The 18494-nt window shown below is 37.0% G+C and overlaps 1 protein-coding gene and 1 pseudogene across 3 annotated transcripts in view; one reads left to right on the top strand and one right to left on the bottom strand.

The window, feature by feature from the left end:
- The window catches only part of MIB1 (mindbomb E3 ubiquitin protein ligase 1), a 133126-nt gene that overhangs the window by 6455 nt on the left and 108177 nt on the right, over positions 1 to 18494 (bottom strand). For all 3 annotated transcript variants that reach the window (XM_009192508.2, XM_003914226.4, XM_021929853.2), the window contains exons 16-20: positions 16536 to 16717; positions 14241 to 14433; positions 10086 to 10164; positions 6408 to 6521; positions 5029 to 5129 (exon numbers count right to left, since the gene is read on the bottom strand). In XM_009192508.2, the coding sequence (XP_009190772.1) occupies positions 5029 to 5129; positions 6408 to 6521; positions 10086 to 10164; positions 14241 to 14433; positions 16536 to 16717 (669 nt within the window). The remainder of the gene's footprint in view (positions 1 to 5028; positions 5130 to 6407; positions 6522 to 10085; positions 10165 to 14240; positions 14434 to 16535; positions 16718 to 18494) is intronic.
- On the top strand, positions 8294 to 8677 carry LOC116271467 (annotated as a pseudogene).

Here is an 18494-nt window from a genome sequence, read left to right as displayed (position 1 = left end):
GGATTACAGACATAAGCCACCACGCCCGGCCCAATTAGTTCTTTCTAAATAATGTCTTTTTACCAATCAATTGTTGCCTTTTCCAAAACTACCCACAGCCCACCCTGCCCACTCCTCCCATGTTGTGTCTTTAAAGACTCCAGACTCAGGTGGTAGAGGGGAGAGAGGCACCTTGACTTCAAAGGGATGACTGGACTTTGGAGGAGAGATGGCTTAACTTCAGGGAAGAGACAGCCGGACTTCAGGGGAAGATTACCTGCCTGTCCCACCTCCACTCCAGTTCCCCTCTCTGCTGAAAGCCATTTGCATCACTTAATAAAACTCTCTGCCTTCACCATCCTTCAAGTGTCCAGGTAACCTCATTCTTCTTGAACACTGGACAAGAGCTCGGGACACACCAAGTGTGGGTACCCAAAATAAGGCTGTTAACACTGGCCCTTTGCCCTTACTGGCGGAGGGCAGCTACCCCACATGATGAGGCAAGGGGCCAACTGAGCTGATAACACACCGCTGTCCGTGGAAGGCAGAACTAAGACAGCACTCTAACACACACCCTAAGGGACTTTGGAATTGCAGGCACCCCTACCTGGGAGCCACCGCATGGATCCTGCAATTGCTCATTCATGTGCTCCCTCCCGCAAGCATCTGAGCACAGTGGCTAAGTAAACAGGGCACCTCTGTCACAAGTCTGACAAAGGGGTTGAGAAAAATCCTGCATCAACTGCTCTCCAGCCTGGGCGACAGAGCAAGACTCTGTCTCAAAACAAACAAACAAACAAAAAACTAAATAAACCAAAACATAACAGGAAATGGATGAAAACAGCTCCATTCAGTCTAACTGAAATTCCCTGAATCTAGGTACTCAGCTGCTCTTGTATAAAAAGAAGGCTGTGTCACACAATACATAGTGCAGGGTGGGGAGCAGTGCTGAGAAGTAGCAGAGAACACTTGTCAGGCACTATGCTTAGATAGGATACAATCTCAGTCCTGGTATCACTCCCACTTGGAAAATGAGGAAACTAGGCTCAGCAGGATTGAAAAATCTTCCTCAAAGCAAGCCCTAGTGTGAACCAACTCAGGGCCCCAGAGTTCTTGCTCTTAGACACTGTGCTGCACTGTATTACTATCAATGTAGATTCCCCTGAATTAAAACAAATTAACCTTACATATTAATAAATGTAAATGTCATGAACTTGCAAGAATGTAGAAGTATGTCAGCTATATATGAAATTCACAAAACACATTTTACATTTATAAAATCATATTTGCCTTAATGTATCATAATACTTTCTGATTTATAGCTTTCCCAAATAACATGGAAATAACTAAAAAGAAATGTCTTCATTAAAAAACTAGGCCTAAAGCCTATATGACATGTTGTTACCAACTGTTACCAACTTTGAGAATACCAGAGATCATTGTAAAAGGAATTGTAGACTAAATTGTTAGACCCACTCCTCCAAAGCAAACTGTCTTAAAGTTTTGAGAAGCAAAGCTGTAGAAAATCCCATCTTTTTGGATTTTAAAAAGCCGGCCAGGCACGGCAGCTCACGCCTGTAATCCCAATACTTTGGGAGGCCGAGGTAAGAGGATCGCTTGAGCCCAGGAATTCAAGACCAACCTGGGCAACATAGACATCATCTCTACAAAAAATAATAAATTAGCCAGGTGTGGCAGCACATGCCTGTAGTCCCAGCAACTTGGGAGGCTGAGGTAGGAGAATTGCTTGAGCCCAGGAGTTTCAGTATGCAGCGAGCCATGATTGTGCCATTGCACTCAAGCCTGGGTGACAGAGTAAGATCCTATCTCAAAAAAAAAAAATAGATTGATAATGTCATTAATAATTTTATGTCTATTAAATTTTCAAGAGGTATTTGTAATATTGGATAACTCTTATTTCCAAAAGTAGACACATCTGTGCAGCCTGTGTTAAGTTTACTTTGAGATTAGTATATCCTTAATACCAAGTTAAATTAAATTTTATCTGTTAAAGAAACACTGTGGTAATAGACTGGAGATTTAAATGAAGAGAGTTATTTGAATGTTTTCTGGTTTTTTTTTTGTTTGTTTTTAACAACCTTGAAGGGAGTCCCTATAAGAAATCCCATCATTCCTCAATAAAACTGCTTAAATACTTCAGTGATAAAATATGGTGATGAGGATTATTTAAGGGAGAATAAACTTGGGTAGAATGCTAACCTTTGGATGTAATACAGCTGAATTATTCTTTTAGGATCCATATAGGGTTCAATAAATGTCACTATTCATGTTAACAATTTTAACTCACAATTAGAATATAAAATGCTTTTTATAGAAGACATGTTCAAAAATCAGCTTATTCTGTAGATGTCTTATGGGAAAGGAATCAAGATGCTAGGAGCTTCAAATGTTTAAAAATGTTTTTATTTTATATTTGATGTATTAGATACATTAAATGTTTTATTTTATATTAGAACTAGCCAAATATGTTCCAAATTACATTAAGAACCTTTAAATTCATATTGATCTTTACTTATTCATTCTCTAACAAGTATCACTAGATGCTGGATTTCAAAAGAAAAACTGGTCCAATCAGAGTTTTCATCTCTTCAGATGGGGGTTTAAATGCCTAATACATTCAGACATTCAATTATTTCCCCCCCAACCCCCACAAAGAGATGGTTTCTCACTCTGCCATCTGGACTGGAGTGCAGTGGCACAGTCATAGCTCATTTCAGCCTCAAACTCCTGGGCCCCAGTCATCCTCCTGCCTCAGTTTCCTGAGGAGCTGGGACTCCAGGCATGTGTCATCACAGCCCGCTGATTTATTTTAAAAATTTTTGTCGAGACAGGGTCTTGTTATGTTGCTCAGGCTGATCTCAAACTCCTGGGCTCGAGCAATTCTCCCACCTCAGCATGCTGAGCAGCTGGGATTACAGGCACACATCACTGCAACTGACCAATTCTTAATTACTTATCACAAGGGTCATTAGTTATCCTGGGCTGCTAACTACTGACCATGTTATTTTCTTATAAATTCAGATAGAAAACACAGGAGTGATGATTCTAACAATTGAATGGCAATACTGACGTGATTGGCTAAATAAAGAACTGCTCAAGCCTGTAAATCAGATTTAGTAACTTGGTCAAATGGTAAGGTATGGCCAAAAAGAAAAAAGACTTGCTGTCTTACTTAACATAACAAACCTACAAGTTTTTGCTAATTTTTTTATCTTATTGTTGCTTTTATTAAATATTAGGTAGATATAAAAGAGTACATTTGTTGATACATATAAGATGTAAAGAACAGCCAGGCACGGTGACTCACGCCTGTAATCTCAGCACTTTGGGAGGGGAAGGTGGGTAGATCACTTGAGGCCAGGAGTTCAAGACCAGCCTAGACAACATGGCAAAACCCTATCTCTAATAAAAACACAAAAATTCGCTGAGGGTGGCGGTGTGCACCTGTAGTCCCAGCTACTTGGGAAGCTGAGGCATGAGAATCACTTGAATCTGAGAGGCAGAGGTTTCAGTGAGCCAAGATTGCACCACTGCACTCCAACCTGGGTGACAGAGTGAGACTCTAAGAAAAAAAGATACAAAGAATAACATAACAAACACCCAGTTTAAACTATGGAATGTTACTCTTATTTTTGAAGCCCCTCTATAAATCCTCCCCAGTCCTTTCCATGTATCCCTCACTGATGACTACTATGGTGAATTTTGCATTATCTTTCCCCTGCTTTTCTTTATGGTATATGTGTGTACAGGCACATTTTTCCTTTCTTTTTTTTTTTTGAGACAGTCTCACTCTGTCACCCAGGCTGGAGTGCAGTGGCACGATCTTGGCTCACTGCAACCTCCACCTCCCAGGTTCAAGCGACTCTCCTGACTCAGCCACCAGAGTAGGCTGCGACTAGAGGCACGCACCACCGCGCCCAACTAAATTTTGTATTTTTAGTAGAGACTGGGTTTTGCCATGTTTGCCAGGCTGGTCTTGAACTCCTGAACTCAGGTGATCTGCCTGCCTCAGCCTCCCAAAGTACTGGGATTACAGGCGTGCGCCATCATGTCGGCCCCTTTCTATTAAAGTATCACACGTATATAGAAATGTTCATGACTTATAAGTGTACAGTTTAATACAAGTTCACAAACTGATCAAGCTCATGTATCTGGTACTCAGATCAAGAAACAGAGCATTCAGACCTAGAGACTTCCCTTCTTCCCTTGTGCCCCTTCCAGCCGTCTCTTGCCAAGAAAACCACTATCCTTGAATTTTTTTTTTTTTTTTTTTTTTTTTTTGAGACGGGATCTCATTCTGTCACCCAGGCTGGAGTGCAGTGGTGCGATCACAGCTCACCACAGCCTCGATTGTCCAGGTTCAAGTGATCCTTCCACCTCAGCCTCCAAGTAGTTGGGAGGTCACCACACCCAGCTAATTTTTTTTATTATTATTTGTAGAGTTGAGGTCTCACTGTGTTGCCTAGGCTGCTCTTGAACTCCTGGGCTCAAGAAATCCTCCTACTTTGGCCTCCCAAAGTGCTGAGACTGCAGGCATGAACCACTGCGCCTGGACTACCTTCGACTTTTAATACCATCTGTATGGGTTTTTTCCAAGTTTATATTCCTAAACAATAACTTGTTCCATTTTATTAGATAATGACAAACTGTCTTCCAAAGTGTTTCTACTAATACATATTCCCACCAGCAGTGTATGAGTTATGGCTGCTACATATTCTGCCTAACACTTGATACTGACAGTCTTTAACATTTTCCTCAATCTAACAGTTATGAAAAAGAACTTCCTTGTGGTTTTAGTTTTCATTTCCTGATCACTAATATGATTGGACTATTTTTTCATGTTCATTGGCCATTTGTGTGTTATCTGTTTTGGAAAGTGCCAATTAAACCCTCTAATCATTGCAAATATTCAAATAATACAAGTGATACACTAATATAAACCATACGTATTACAGAAACACTAGTAGTTTTACGGGAAAATATTCAGTGCCATTCATAGCGTCACTGTTTACATGAAATCATTATTACCTGCTCTTTAATGTCTTGTAACTGTTGCTGCAACTTTTGCACATCTGCATTGACATTGGTATTATCCTTGTCCTTTTGTAACACTGGAATATTCCCACTTGCTGTAATGTAGATTTTAAAAGATTTTCAGTTATTATTGCTTTGACAGAATGACATTGTATTTATAAAATTATTACTGTTTTGTTTATTAAAAACATAAAACTATTATTACAATCCTCTTTAAAAATTTTTCTCACTCTTGGACAACAGATACAGTAGTGACATTCTGTTACATTCTTCCATTTATGAACTCCAAAAAGAAATAGTTCGCACATTAATTTATAATTATATTTAATTCAGCCAGAGCACAATACATACACAGACTTCTGGGTTTTCCAAGGCTCTACATGCTTCCTTTGGCAAGCTCACCAATACATTCTATGCTTGTTTCCTCTGTTCCTGTACCATATGAACCAATAAAGTAACCAGCAGAGTTTTGGCCAGCTTTGGCAGCAATAATTAAAATCTCTTAGATGATTTTTATGAGAACATACAAAAATCTAGTCTCCTTTCTTTATGACTAAACTTCCTTGTTATTACTGATTTGAGATGAGGAACTCAAGAAAGGCCATCATTCATAGTACGCAAACATGAAGGGAAATCTTTGATTTCACTTTTCCTATTCTCTAGATCCTTGGTCTTTTATTCTAGTTAATCTGTCCCTGAGATTTTTATTCTGTTCTATTTGTGATAAAGACAAAAATCTCACGCAGAAGTTGCTACACACTAATGCTCTTCCTCATCTGCTCATAAACAATGTTCAGAGAATATGAAATCAAAGAAACCATTCAGCAAAGAGAAAAAATACTTTGAAATAGCTGTACTACTGAAAATGTTGAGGGGAAATCATTTATTTTTCATTTTTCCACCCTTTCACTGTTAACATTTTTGTTTGCCTATAATTACTCTGCCCCAAATAATTACCATTCCATAAAAAACCTAAACGAAGTAAACAAACCTGTTGCATAATGGAAGCAGGTTAATACTTTCAGTAAACTGAAAAATAAATTGTAATATGGTGCCCCGCCCCTGGACAAAACACACTAAACTTCATCTTAAAATAGAGCACAAATTTTCTTTATGCAAGAACACAACAATATTCTTAATAGCATACATGTTTCTCAAAAGATTGATGTTACAGTTCTATAATCACAGAAAAATAGAATTTCAGGTTTCTTGTAATATAACAAGAGCACCAGAAAACAATACCTGCTCCACTGTGGATCCAAGTCAGACATCTTAGGTTTTATAAGGCAGTAGTATATTACGAAAGAGAAGAGGTATTCGTGCAAGTCCCCAAAAAAAGCAAAATATGAAGATGCTTAAGACAATTGACTTACAGATATCATCAGTGGCATCTTCTGAACTTTTCCCTCCACAGCACATAATGAAAGGCACTCTTCGTTCAACTACTGCTCGACACTGCACACACTTTTTCATCAGGTTAGCACAGTCTGGAAAATGGTAACACAGACACTTCTTACAAAAGAGAACATTAATGAGAGTGTTGCCTTTCTCTGCTAATCTTTATGACTTAAACTTCACACTGAAATATATGTTATACAAGTTACATCAATATGCAATTCTACCTCCTTAAAATGTTATCAACCTAAGAATGAGTATTCTCCATTGGTAGCCTCCAGAATAGAGAGCCCTCCATTATGAAAACAATGACATTTTCTAATACAGCTGAATAAACTGTGAAATTTGTTTTTTAAAGAAATAAGTGAAACAATAAATATTTCAAGATCTTAAGACTCGAGAATAAAGGAGAGAGATAACAGTGACAAATGTCAACTAATACTAGAATTATAAGCTTGCTTACATGATAATTTTCTTTATATTTGTTTATTTTTATTTTACTTTAAGCTCTGGGATACATGTGCAGAACTGCAGGTTTGTTATACAGGTACACGTGTGCCATGGTGGTTTGCTGCACCTATCAATCCATCACCTAGGTTTTAGGTCCTGAAGGCATTAGCTATTTGTCCTAATGCTCTCTCCCACCCTGCCCGCCACCCCGCCAACATGATAATTTTCTAAAAATATTTTCTATTGTAAATGGCTTTTCTCTAAAAGTGCTAAAATATACTGAACAATTCTTTCCTTCTCTTACCAAATTGATGCAATGTAACAAGGAAATTGCTTACTGATTGCTTTTTTAATATAGCAGTTCAGGAAAAAAATTTAATTTTCATAAAAGATTATCTTTCTAATATTTGATTTGCAAAGGCTATAAACAATATTTCAGAAGAATGCATTCCCATTCCAATAAGAAATATCTAGACACAACTGTATGTTGTGAATTGTTAATACTACCTTACATCTAAACTTGTTAATTAATTATAAAATAACACACAGCAATTCAACATATTCTTTCTCGTTAACATTTATTATGAAAATGTATTCCATATCTTAGCCTACATATCAAGTGTCTTGTCATTTCAAAAATGGGAAAAATAATGGAAACCATGGCAGAATATCCAGGTTACGGCAAACCACTAGATTTGAACAAAGCACAAAACCACTGATGTGGACAGAGTAGGGCCTACATTCCTAACAGTTTACTACGCACACTGATGGATGGAGAACAGTTAGTTACCAAGGCTGACCTCATGCCAAAACCTAAACATAAATGGGTCTGACGCTTGGTTATACATGATGCACTAGGTAGGAGCTAACGCTAAGTGGAAATCTGGTTTGGGATTTGTCTTCAATTTGAAGGCAGATTTTTTCTTCAACATAAGGACTAATTGACTAAATATATAATATATAAACACAATTATCTAAAATTAACTGTTTATTGTATTGTTTCTATCTTTGCTTCTATCTTCTCTGTTTGTATTGTTTCTATCTATATTGTTTCTAATCTTTCTTCAGCACCTCCAAAAGGGATGTAATCTCTCCTTCCTTTGGCATGCCAAGGCACTTTCACCGCCTAACCTGACTGTGATGGCAGTGTTGCACTAACTACGTTACCGTATACTCCTTGGGAAAGGAATATATTCCACCTCAGTTTCATCTCCCTTAGCAAATAAATGTTTAAGAGCATGTCTATAAAATAGAGAAAACCATCTACTTCTTGGGATTGTTCTGAAAATAAATGAGGAAATACTCAAAAAGAGATTAAAATGCCTGGTACAGAGTTAAGAGCTCAATAAAAGTTGGTTGTTGCTCTTGTCATTAAATACATTTTAAAGCAAAGACTGTTTTTCCTCTTCCAGGGATGCTATCTAGAGGCACTCAGCATGATCTAGTTTTGACACACCATCATAGGCTTTCCTACAACACAGCATTTAACAAAACTAGGCTGTCCCAAACCCTGGTATTGTTAACTTTATATCAAGAAGGTAGGGAAAGCACCAATGTCTGCATGTGGCGTGTGCTCAGGCAGACTTCAAGGGATTCATGCTGTGAGACCTAAAGTTCTTGTAAGGTTGTCTAAAATTTTAAAAACTGTCAGCACGGCCGATAGTGTTTCCATGACTGCTAAATGTACCCATGACAGGATCAAGAATGCTTTCCTTTCAAAGAGCAGAATGTCATTGTGAAAATGTTGAAGGCACAAGCCCAGAGTCAGAAGGCTAAATTTAAAGCTGAAGCTTTTTAAATAAAATAAAAAAATTTAATTTAATTTTAAAAAATTTTAAAAAGGAACAAAGGCCATGGCAAAAATTCTGGAAGCTCCTGGGGGGAAATATTATATTAAGGCTCTAGAATCTGTGTTATCAACTAATAATTATAATCATCTTTCAAGTCTCATGTAGGTATCACTTTGGTGAATGATAAATGTCAGCAAACTACACCTGAGGGCCAAATCTGACCTGTCATCTGCTTTTATAAAACCAGTTTCATTGAACACAGTCAGGCCCATTTATTTACATATTTTCCATGGTTGTTTTTGCACCACAGTGCAGAGTAGAGCAGTGGGAAAGAGTTGAGTGGTTACTACAGAAACCATGTGGCCTACAAAGCCAAAAATATTTACTATTTCACCCTTTACAAAAAATGTCTGCCAACCTCTGGCCTATGAAAACTTAAGTAACCTGAGTCCTTTTTACTTAAGACAGAGAATTCTTTATGTGCCCTTTTGATAGTATTGGGTAATAGCCATTATACCACTCTTTTGTAAACAAAAACAGTCACTTTAGGCAAAATGTTACAAAAGAAAACCTTCACCCTTTCTTCAGTTGACCAGCTGCCTATTGCAATTTTTTTTTTTTTTTTTTTTTTTTTTTTTTTATTTTTTTGAGAAGGCTTTTTTTTTTTTTTCTGACTGCCGACACGAGAATCGCTTGAATTAGGAAGGCAGAGGTTGCAGTGAGCTGAGATTGTGCCACTGTACTCCAGCCTGGGTGACAGAGCGAGACTCTGCCAAAAATAAAAAATAAAATAAAATAAAATCCTTTACTGACAAAATGAAGAAAAGCAAAGGGAAGAGAATATTTAACAGTGTATGAACTTGAAAAGAACAAGGGCAAAGGCCTTCAAGACAATATACTTAAAAGAAACTTTAAAACATCTTTTAAATTTTAATACTATCCTCACAAAGAAAAGATTTCTAAAAGCTCTCTTGGCATAAAAGTTTACAGAAGGCCAGAAATTACAGCCCCAGAAACGGTTGCTGTTGATTCTTCTGCAGTGAGGAAAGTACACAGGAGAGGCAATATTAAGGTGAAGACAAATGAAGACATGCTAATTTTGTATGTGAACAAAGGCTAGACTAAATGTTTTAATATTTATTTTTCAAAATAAATTTCTATTATGTGTGGAAAGAGACCCTTTTGTGCTAATACAACTGAAATAAAACACAGCATATTCAGTCTTCCCTAATGCTCAGACGCATGGAGGGAAACAGCTGACATTCTAGTATGGAGAAAGAAATAGAAGGTACTCGGGGCCCATCAACTTTTTTATGAGTTATCCAAAAGCAAAAGCAAAAAAACCCTCAAAACCATACTTTTGTTTCACTTTCTATTTTTATAATAATATTGAGGAACTCTGTATAAGCTACTTACTCTCACAAGCACACATGTGGCCGCAGGGTTGAAAAAGAACAGCTGCTTTCTTGTCAGAGCATACCACACATTCTTCAATCTATAGAAAAAGAGGTTACAGCACAGAGTGACCATCTGTAGATAAATCTAGTAACGTTAACAAGTTCGATTATATCCAAATGTATTTCCTCCATAAGAAAACACTCTAGGCACAGAGAAATTTAACACACACTTTCCCCTCATCCTCTACTTTCCTGGTTATTCATTTTCACATCTTTATATATCCTAGCTTAACAGGCACTTATTTCTATTCTACTTTCATCTCCCTATCTGTCCTAAAATATAGAATTAAAAAAAACTCCACTTCCTCTGAGAAAGCCTCTGGAGGCTTCAATATTTTTTCCCCAAAAAACTACTTTTGAGGGGGAACTAAAAAAGACAATGGACAAATAAAAGTAGTAAAATAAGAAATGACTAGGCCGGGTGCAGGGGTTCACGCCTGTAATCCCAGCACTTTGGGAGGCCGAGGCAGGTGGATCACAAGGTCAAGAGATTGAAACCATCCTGGCTAACACAGTGAAACCCCATCTCTACTAAAAATACAAAAAATTAGCCAGGCGTGGCAGCGTGCACCTGTAGTCCCAGTTACTCCAGAGGCTGAGGCAGGAGAATGGTGTGAACCCAGGAGGCGGAGCTTGCAGTGAGCCGAGATCATGCCACTGCACTCCAGCCTGGGCGACAGAGCGAGACTCCATCTCAAAAAAACAAAAAAGAAATGACTGAAAGAAATGACTAAAAGAAGACAGATTTCTAATATTAATAAAAATCTAGCTAGACTAGCCAAATTGCTAAAATTCAAGAGGGATTTTTCTGTTTACCCACATTTAAGATACTCTACCTTAAAGTGCCCTTTTCCAGAACTTGGTCAGTTCCCATGCTGCCTGAAGCCCACGGCTTTGGGCTGTTCTTTCTCCCTGATCTCTAGCAAGACTTCCACAGCCTATCCATAATCTCCCTCACTTTCACCTCCTCTTCATGTCCACTTAATCTGAGCTTGGACATTTAACTATTAATTACCTTGGCTCTGGCTTCCTGTATCCCCACCCCACAGCCCTTGGCTACTCATCTGTCTTTCACCTATTCTCCCTTCTAACACACAGTCACATTTAGCCATCTCTGGCATCACTTAATATTACTGTTCAAAAATGGCAACTACTATTCACCTACAGCATCACCCAAACAACCAAATACATGTACGCATGCTCTCTCTCTTTCTCTTTATGGACTTTCCCAACTTACACCTCAGTATGCACACAGAATTTATGTAAGTAGAGAAAAAGTGGAATGCAGTAAGACACGGTTGATCAAGACACTGACATTCCTGGATTCAAAATCTACCTCCAACACCAACAAATTACCTAACATTGTTGGGCTACAACATTATTTATCTAAACAATAAAGAATAATCCTTCACAGGGTGATAAAGAGTAAATCAGATAGGTATAAAGTAGTTCAATGTGTAATATATAAAATCAGTGCCTAATACATAATAATTATCTTCTCCTTTCTATATAACGTGTTGGTTTTTAAAACGGTTTCCATTGCATTTGTCTTTTTGTCGGAATTGTTTCTAAAGAGTTTAAAATAATATAGCCAACTGCTCTAAAAACCATATCTGTACCTATTCCCCTATTGTAAGAAAAAAAATTGTAGCCATACCTTTTCCTCCTGAATTATTTGCTCAGGTTAGACTTCCAGGAGTGGAGTCACTAAACCAAAGCATACTGTGTCATGTTTGTACATACAGCCGGGTTGGCCTCCTAGACTCCAGTTTAGAGACTGCCTGTTTGCCACTTTCCTTGCTAGCATTTTTTAAAACGTATATTTGCTATTTCAACAGAAATAGTTCATGTTAATTCAATTAATTTCTTTCTTTGTATTTCTCTAACAGAAAAGGATCCCATGCTTGTTTATACCACCCTCCAAATACTATAATTTGTTTTTCTTCAATGAAGATGTTCATTATCCTTTAACCACTTGGGGTCACTATTTCTTCATAGTCAAAGGCTCTACAACCAACCTGGCAAATCTGTTGGGTGGGTGTATCAATAGTTTTTCTACTTTTCTACAGATTTAAAACTTTTATATTTAAAAATCAAATTGCAAGCCTATTAATTCTTGAAATAACTATATTCAAAAGGTCTGAAAAAGAATGAAAGCATATTCTTTCCTCTTTCCTCTCTCCTTCTCTGTTCTATCAACTATCCCTTGCAGACATCATTCTTAATTTTGTCTATGCACCTGAAAAGAACAGGGGCTTAAGAATCAAGAGACCTGCATTCAAGAACCAGCTGTCAGTATATTTCTTTGAGCCACAGCTTTTGTAAGGATAACTTCATAGCTAAGACTCTGCTTCTGACAACTTGAGGCTCTAAACTCCTACTCAGTTTATAACTCTCTTAAAGCACCTATAACACCCAATATGACAGAGTAGCTTATATATAAGTCATAGTTTACCAATAGATTACAAATTTTTAGCAGGTGATTATTATATACATCTTTGTCTTGACTATAAAACAGAGGAGTTCAATAAAGGTTTGTTGAAACAGGGTTTAATCTAACAAAAAGTTTCAAACACAATGGCAGAATACACAGATCAATCTAAAAACAAAAGAACGGCTTAAATTTTTGTTCTTCTTTTATATTCTTTCCCAAACTATTACTTTGTAAGCAGGCACCCAAAGCAAATTATAAATGCCAAGTAGAATGATCCACATTAATTTATTAAGCAGGGTTAACACCTATTTAATACAAATGAAATGCCAACACAGTGTTTGGCACACAGTAAGTGCTATTAGTTCACCCTTCTCAGCTTTATGAATTGATCAAGCAGCTACATACATACAAGCACTCCAGTATCTCCTATCAAAAATAACTTCCTTGTGCTTTTTCCTGTGCCAAAAATTCTATGAAAGATACATTAATTTGGATCATAAAAACCACCCAGGCTTAGAAGGTTGAAAATAGAAGAAGCACTATCAAGGCAACACCTTTTAAGTCACTGCCAGCTAATTCATTATGAGAATTACTAACAGCTCCTTTCTTATTAATGATGGTTAATGAATAGCTTAAGAAAAAATAAATAGCAAGACAGAAATAAAGATTATAAAAAGAAGGGAATGGAAAAAGAAATATAAACTCCATGAGTTTTTACTTCAAAACCAACATACTCTTTGGTTTAAACTATTTACCTCGAGAGAAACATTTTTGTAAGAAACTCAAATTTCACTTTATATGCAACACACACACACATTTGAGTACTGAAAAACTAAAAAATAAATTATTTCAGTAAAGCAAAATTAGTAATATGGTACAGTTATAATAAAGCACTAAGTTACATGGAAAACAATAAAACTCAGAAAAGAACTATACTTCCCAAAAAGCAAAAGGAGTCAAGAGAGAGACAATGTTCAGAGCAGATATAGATTTTGGCCATCACTAATTACAGGGAGACAAGACTTTATTTGCCTTCAGATGGGACATAATGTAAAGTGTGTGGCATCAACTGTGAAGCTTTCTTGCCAAAAATGTTAAGCAGACCCTGATCAAACTATTACATCTAACTTCCAGCTTACAGGAAACACAGAAGATAGCAAGTTAAACAACAACTTGATAAAACAATCAAATCTAGAATGTGTGACAATCTACCAAATAAATGAATTAAGTATTTTACAAACATGAATACAAAACAGTTTGTGTACTTCAAAAAAAGTGCAACATACAAGTAACTACAATCCAAAGTAGAATAAATCTATCTTTAGGTTACAGGGAGCTTTGAAAGCAAAATGGTAGATAATTTTAACTTTACCATACTTTAGATATAATGAAGGGAACACATTAACAGCTAAAAAAATTTGGCAGTAAAAATGGTGTATCGATAAACTCAGATAATAATTAACTTAGCAAATCAGTACATTAATAAGCAAGATTGTAAACCAGCAATAAATTAAGAAATTCTGATCTCCTGATAAATACAGAAATTATATATTCCTATATTTAAATCATTGTTTGGAAGAGCAAAATTACACAGATGCATGACGTCATTTAATCTTATTATTAATTCTAGTCTCAAAGAACTGCATAAAATGACAAAATACTATATTAAATATATCTTACCTTTGTCCTGGATTGAACCTGTTCTTTACAGATGAGGCATTTCTTGACTCGTGGAGAACATAAAGAACAGGTAGCAATATGTCCACATGGGCCAAAAAGAGTATCTCTCTTCATATCTGAGCACACCATACACTCTTCTAAGGTTTCAGAATCATTACTAATCATAGAAGGACTCCGAGAACCCACCTGACCACTAATAAAAGAAAGTATTTCAAATCAAGCCTATCTTATTACAAATTCACTAATTAAAATGTTTAAAAATACACCTGGAGCATCATTAGTATACATAAAAAGTCATATTAAAGAATTAAGCTTTAACATCTGTATGTGAAACACTAAATTTTTGTGTTTATATACATCTCTGCATCTTTAGGTACTTCTAACACAATTCAAACTTCAAACTGAACACTCACTCACCCAGTGGAAAAGGATGAATCTTCTAACAATGAAATAAAAAACAGCAATAAAAAAAAACTTAGCATAAACAAAATTTTGCTCAGAACCTGTTGTATCTATATAGAACCAGCAGAGGAAGGCATAGGAATAAAACAAAAATCCCCACCAGCCCCCATGTTATTTATCCTAACCAAAGATGGAACAAAGTGTCATCAGAGTCCACAACAGATAGGGCACTTTGGAAAATATAACACTTCAGCTGCTGTTTTGACATTTTAAGTGTATCCTTAAGGCATATAAAATTATATTACAGAAAGATAGAATGCATTTGTAAACACAGACACAAGGCACAGAAATACCTATGACCACCTACAGCTACAGAAAAGGGATGTCCTGTTTCTACCACAATCTTCAGAAACTCATGAACACATACACACACGTACACAAAGAGGGTCCATCTTAGACCCCATTGTTTAAAAGTTATTACTGCAGTAATTATAGTGCCTTGTATCTTTATATTTATAGATACATTCTCTTTTTTATTTTGTTTTGTTTTGAGATGGAATTTTGCTCTTGTTGCCCAGATTGGAGTGCAGTGGTGTGATCTTGTGTCACTGCAACTCCGCCTCCCAGTTCAAGCAATTCTCCTGTCTCAGCATCCCAAGTAGCTGGGATTACAGGCGTGCGCCCAGCTAATTTGTGTATTTTTAGTAGAGACAGGGTTTCACCATGTTAGCCAGGCTGGTCTCGAACTCCTGACCTCAATCCACCTGCCTCAGCCTCCCAAAGTGCTGAGATTACAAGTGTGAGCCTCCGCACCTGGCCGATGCATGCTCTTTTTGTAATAGAATTTAATGTTCCTTAAGAATACACTTAAAGAAATGTATATACCTCACTATATTAATTTCCTCTATAACACAGTTCTATGCACAGATTCCAAAGAGATAATATTTCATCACTACACATAAATTAAAAGAGAGGCAAGGAACACTAAGGTTAAGGAACAGCTACTGAAATTTCAGTGACAAGAACCAGGTATAAAGGGCAACAACAGTTGCACAGCACTGTTCAGATTTAAAAAAGCAATGAGATGTATACCTTTTTGTACAGCCATAATATCTCATAAGGAAATCAGTTATGTCATAAATAATAACTAAAATCACTGACATATCTTTCAGAAAAAGAGACAAATGTGAAATGATCATCTTTAGAGAAAACTCCACCAGGAACTGTTGCATTCATGTATTAATTCTGTCAATTCTCCATTGATAGTTACTGAGTGCACCTGTCAGGCACTGAGCAGGGTGCTAAGATTTGTTACAGAGTTTGTGTGAGATATATACCCTGTTCACGGAGTGTAAGTTGCCTCTCTTAGGAAGATTCTATTTGAATTTTAAATACAGAGCCAGGCACAGTGGCACATGCATAAAGTCCCAGCTACTAAGGATGATGCAAAAGGATCGCTTGAGCCCAGGAGTTTAAGTCCAACCTGGGCAACACAGCGAGACCTATTTTTAAGAAATAATAATAATAAAATAAAAAATAAATACAATTTAAAATACATATAACATTAATAAAAGCAATTTTACTAGAGGACTTTTTCTTATAAATCCCTCTAACACATGGGAGTACTAGAAGATCAGACTAGTTTAGTTTCTTGGAACTTATTAAGTATAGAGCATTGCACTTAATAATGTGTGGAATGTGGCATAAAATAAGAGACAAGCTGCCTGCAGAAAAATTTTCAATGAAGAAAAATTTCAGGGATGAAAGGGTCAACAAAAAGACACAGGAAAAGCAAAGATAAAGACATCTTCAAGTAGCCACGTCCTCCATTATGAAACCACATGATATTTTCTGTACAGAATATTAAGTTTTATGATAATAAATTATACAAACCTGACTTTTTCCTTATGACACTTTGCCAGTGCTTTGCAGAGATTCGGATCAGGACAGAGATCAAGTGGCGACTGACCCTTCTTATTTCGAATGCTCAGGTCAGCGCCATTGGCTGCCAAGAAACAGGCAATAGATGCTGCACTCTTCTTCTCTGCCCCCTGGGTACCAAGTCCCATTATTAACTGCAATAAAATAAAAAGAGTCATGATTTTCCCTCTAGGAATCTGCCATCAATTCTTGCCATCACATATATGTATGTGTGTGTGTGTTGGATATTTGTGACTTCCAGTCCTAATGTTCCCTCCCCACCGCTCTACCCCGGTTTTCTCAAGCATACACACAAGTATGCTTTCTCCAGTTGTAGAGGTGGACCTACATTCTCCAGCTGCAGGGGTGGACCAAAAATGGCCCAAACCAGTCAGATATCTCTACCTTACCTATGTGGCTAGTACAGGGATGGACAAATAACCCAAATCAAGTCAATTAAGCCCAACAGAACTCAAAAGTGGGACTTCCGATTGAGATACTAATTAATTTGGCTCTGGAGCAGTTAGCAACCAACTTGAAACAATGACAGGAGAGAAAACTGAGAAAAGAATCAATGACTAGGAACTGAGCCAAGATATAGAGAATGAGACAAATTAGGGTCTGATCATATTATCTGAGATTCTTCTCATCATCTTATGTGAAAATAGTAGCAATAATTGTTAACATTTATTGAGTGTCTAAAATGGATCAAGTATTATTTTACACACTTTCCATGATATTTACAACAACCTTATCAAGGTAAGTGCTCTCCTCTTCCCATTTTAAAATGAGAAAAAAAGAGGCACACAGAGCTAAGAGAATTTACCCATGGTCATAAATAAGGCAGAGGTCTCAAACACTTTGGTCTCAGAACCTTTTTACCCTCTTAAAAATGATTTAAAAATTCATATGGAAATGTGAAGGACTTAGAATAGTCAAATTAACTTCGAAAAAACAAGAAAACTGGAGGACTTACACTACCTGACTTCAACACGTATTATGTAGACAGTAATCAAGACTGGGGGAAATAGCTAAAAACATAGACCAATAGAACAGAATACATGATCCAGAAAGAGATCCTCACATAAACAATTAACTGATTTTGGATAAAAGTACACTGGCAATTCAGTAGAAAAAGAAAGTCTTTTCGGCCAGGTGTGGTGGCTCATGCCTGTAATCCCTGGACTTGGGGAGACTGTAGCCGGTAGATCACGAGGTCAGGAGTTCGAGACCAGTCTGGTCAACATAGTGAAACCCCGTCTCTACTAAAAATACAAAAAATCAGTGGGGTGTGGTAGTGTGCACCTGTAATGCCAGCTACTTGGGAGGCTGAAGCAGGAGAATCGCGTGAACCTAGGAGGCGGAGGTTGCAGTGTCCCAAGATCACACCGTTGCACTCTAGCCCAGGCAACAGTGCGAGACTCTGTCTCAAAAAAAAAAAAAAAAAAAAAAAGAAAAGAAACAGAAAGTCTTTTCAACTAATGGTACTGGAACAACTGGATATCCACAAGTAAATGAACCTGGATCCATACGTCACACAATATATAAAAATTAACTCAAAAAGAATCATAGACCTAAACATAACAGCTAAAACTTTATAAACTTCTAGTACAAAACATAAAACCTTAGTGATCTTGGGTTTGGCAAAGATGTCTCAGACAGAACACAAAAAAAAACATAAATGATGAAAGAAAAACTTGATAAATTAGGCTTCTTCAAAATTAAAAAACTTGACTCTTCCAAATCACTATTAGAAGAATGAAAAGGGCTGGGCATGGTGGCTCACGCCTGTAATCCCAGCACTTCAGGAGGCAGAGGCGGGCAGATCACAAGGTCAGGAGATCGAGACCATCCTGGCTAACAAGACAAAACCCCGTCTCTACTAAAAAGAATACAAAAAATTAGCCGGGCATGGTGGCAGGCGCCTGTTAG

Source organism: Papio anubis, chromosome 19 (genome assembly GCF_008728515.1).
Source record: "Papio anubis isolate 15944 chromosome 19, Panubis1.0, whole genome shotgun sequence".
NCBI classification, from domain to species: Eukaryota; Metazoa; Chordata; class Mammalia; order Primates; family Cercopithecidae; genus Papio; species Papio anubis.
Note: the sequence above shows the minus strand (reverse complement) of the source record. Positions and strands in the feature narration are given on the sequence as shown.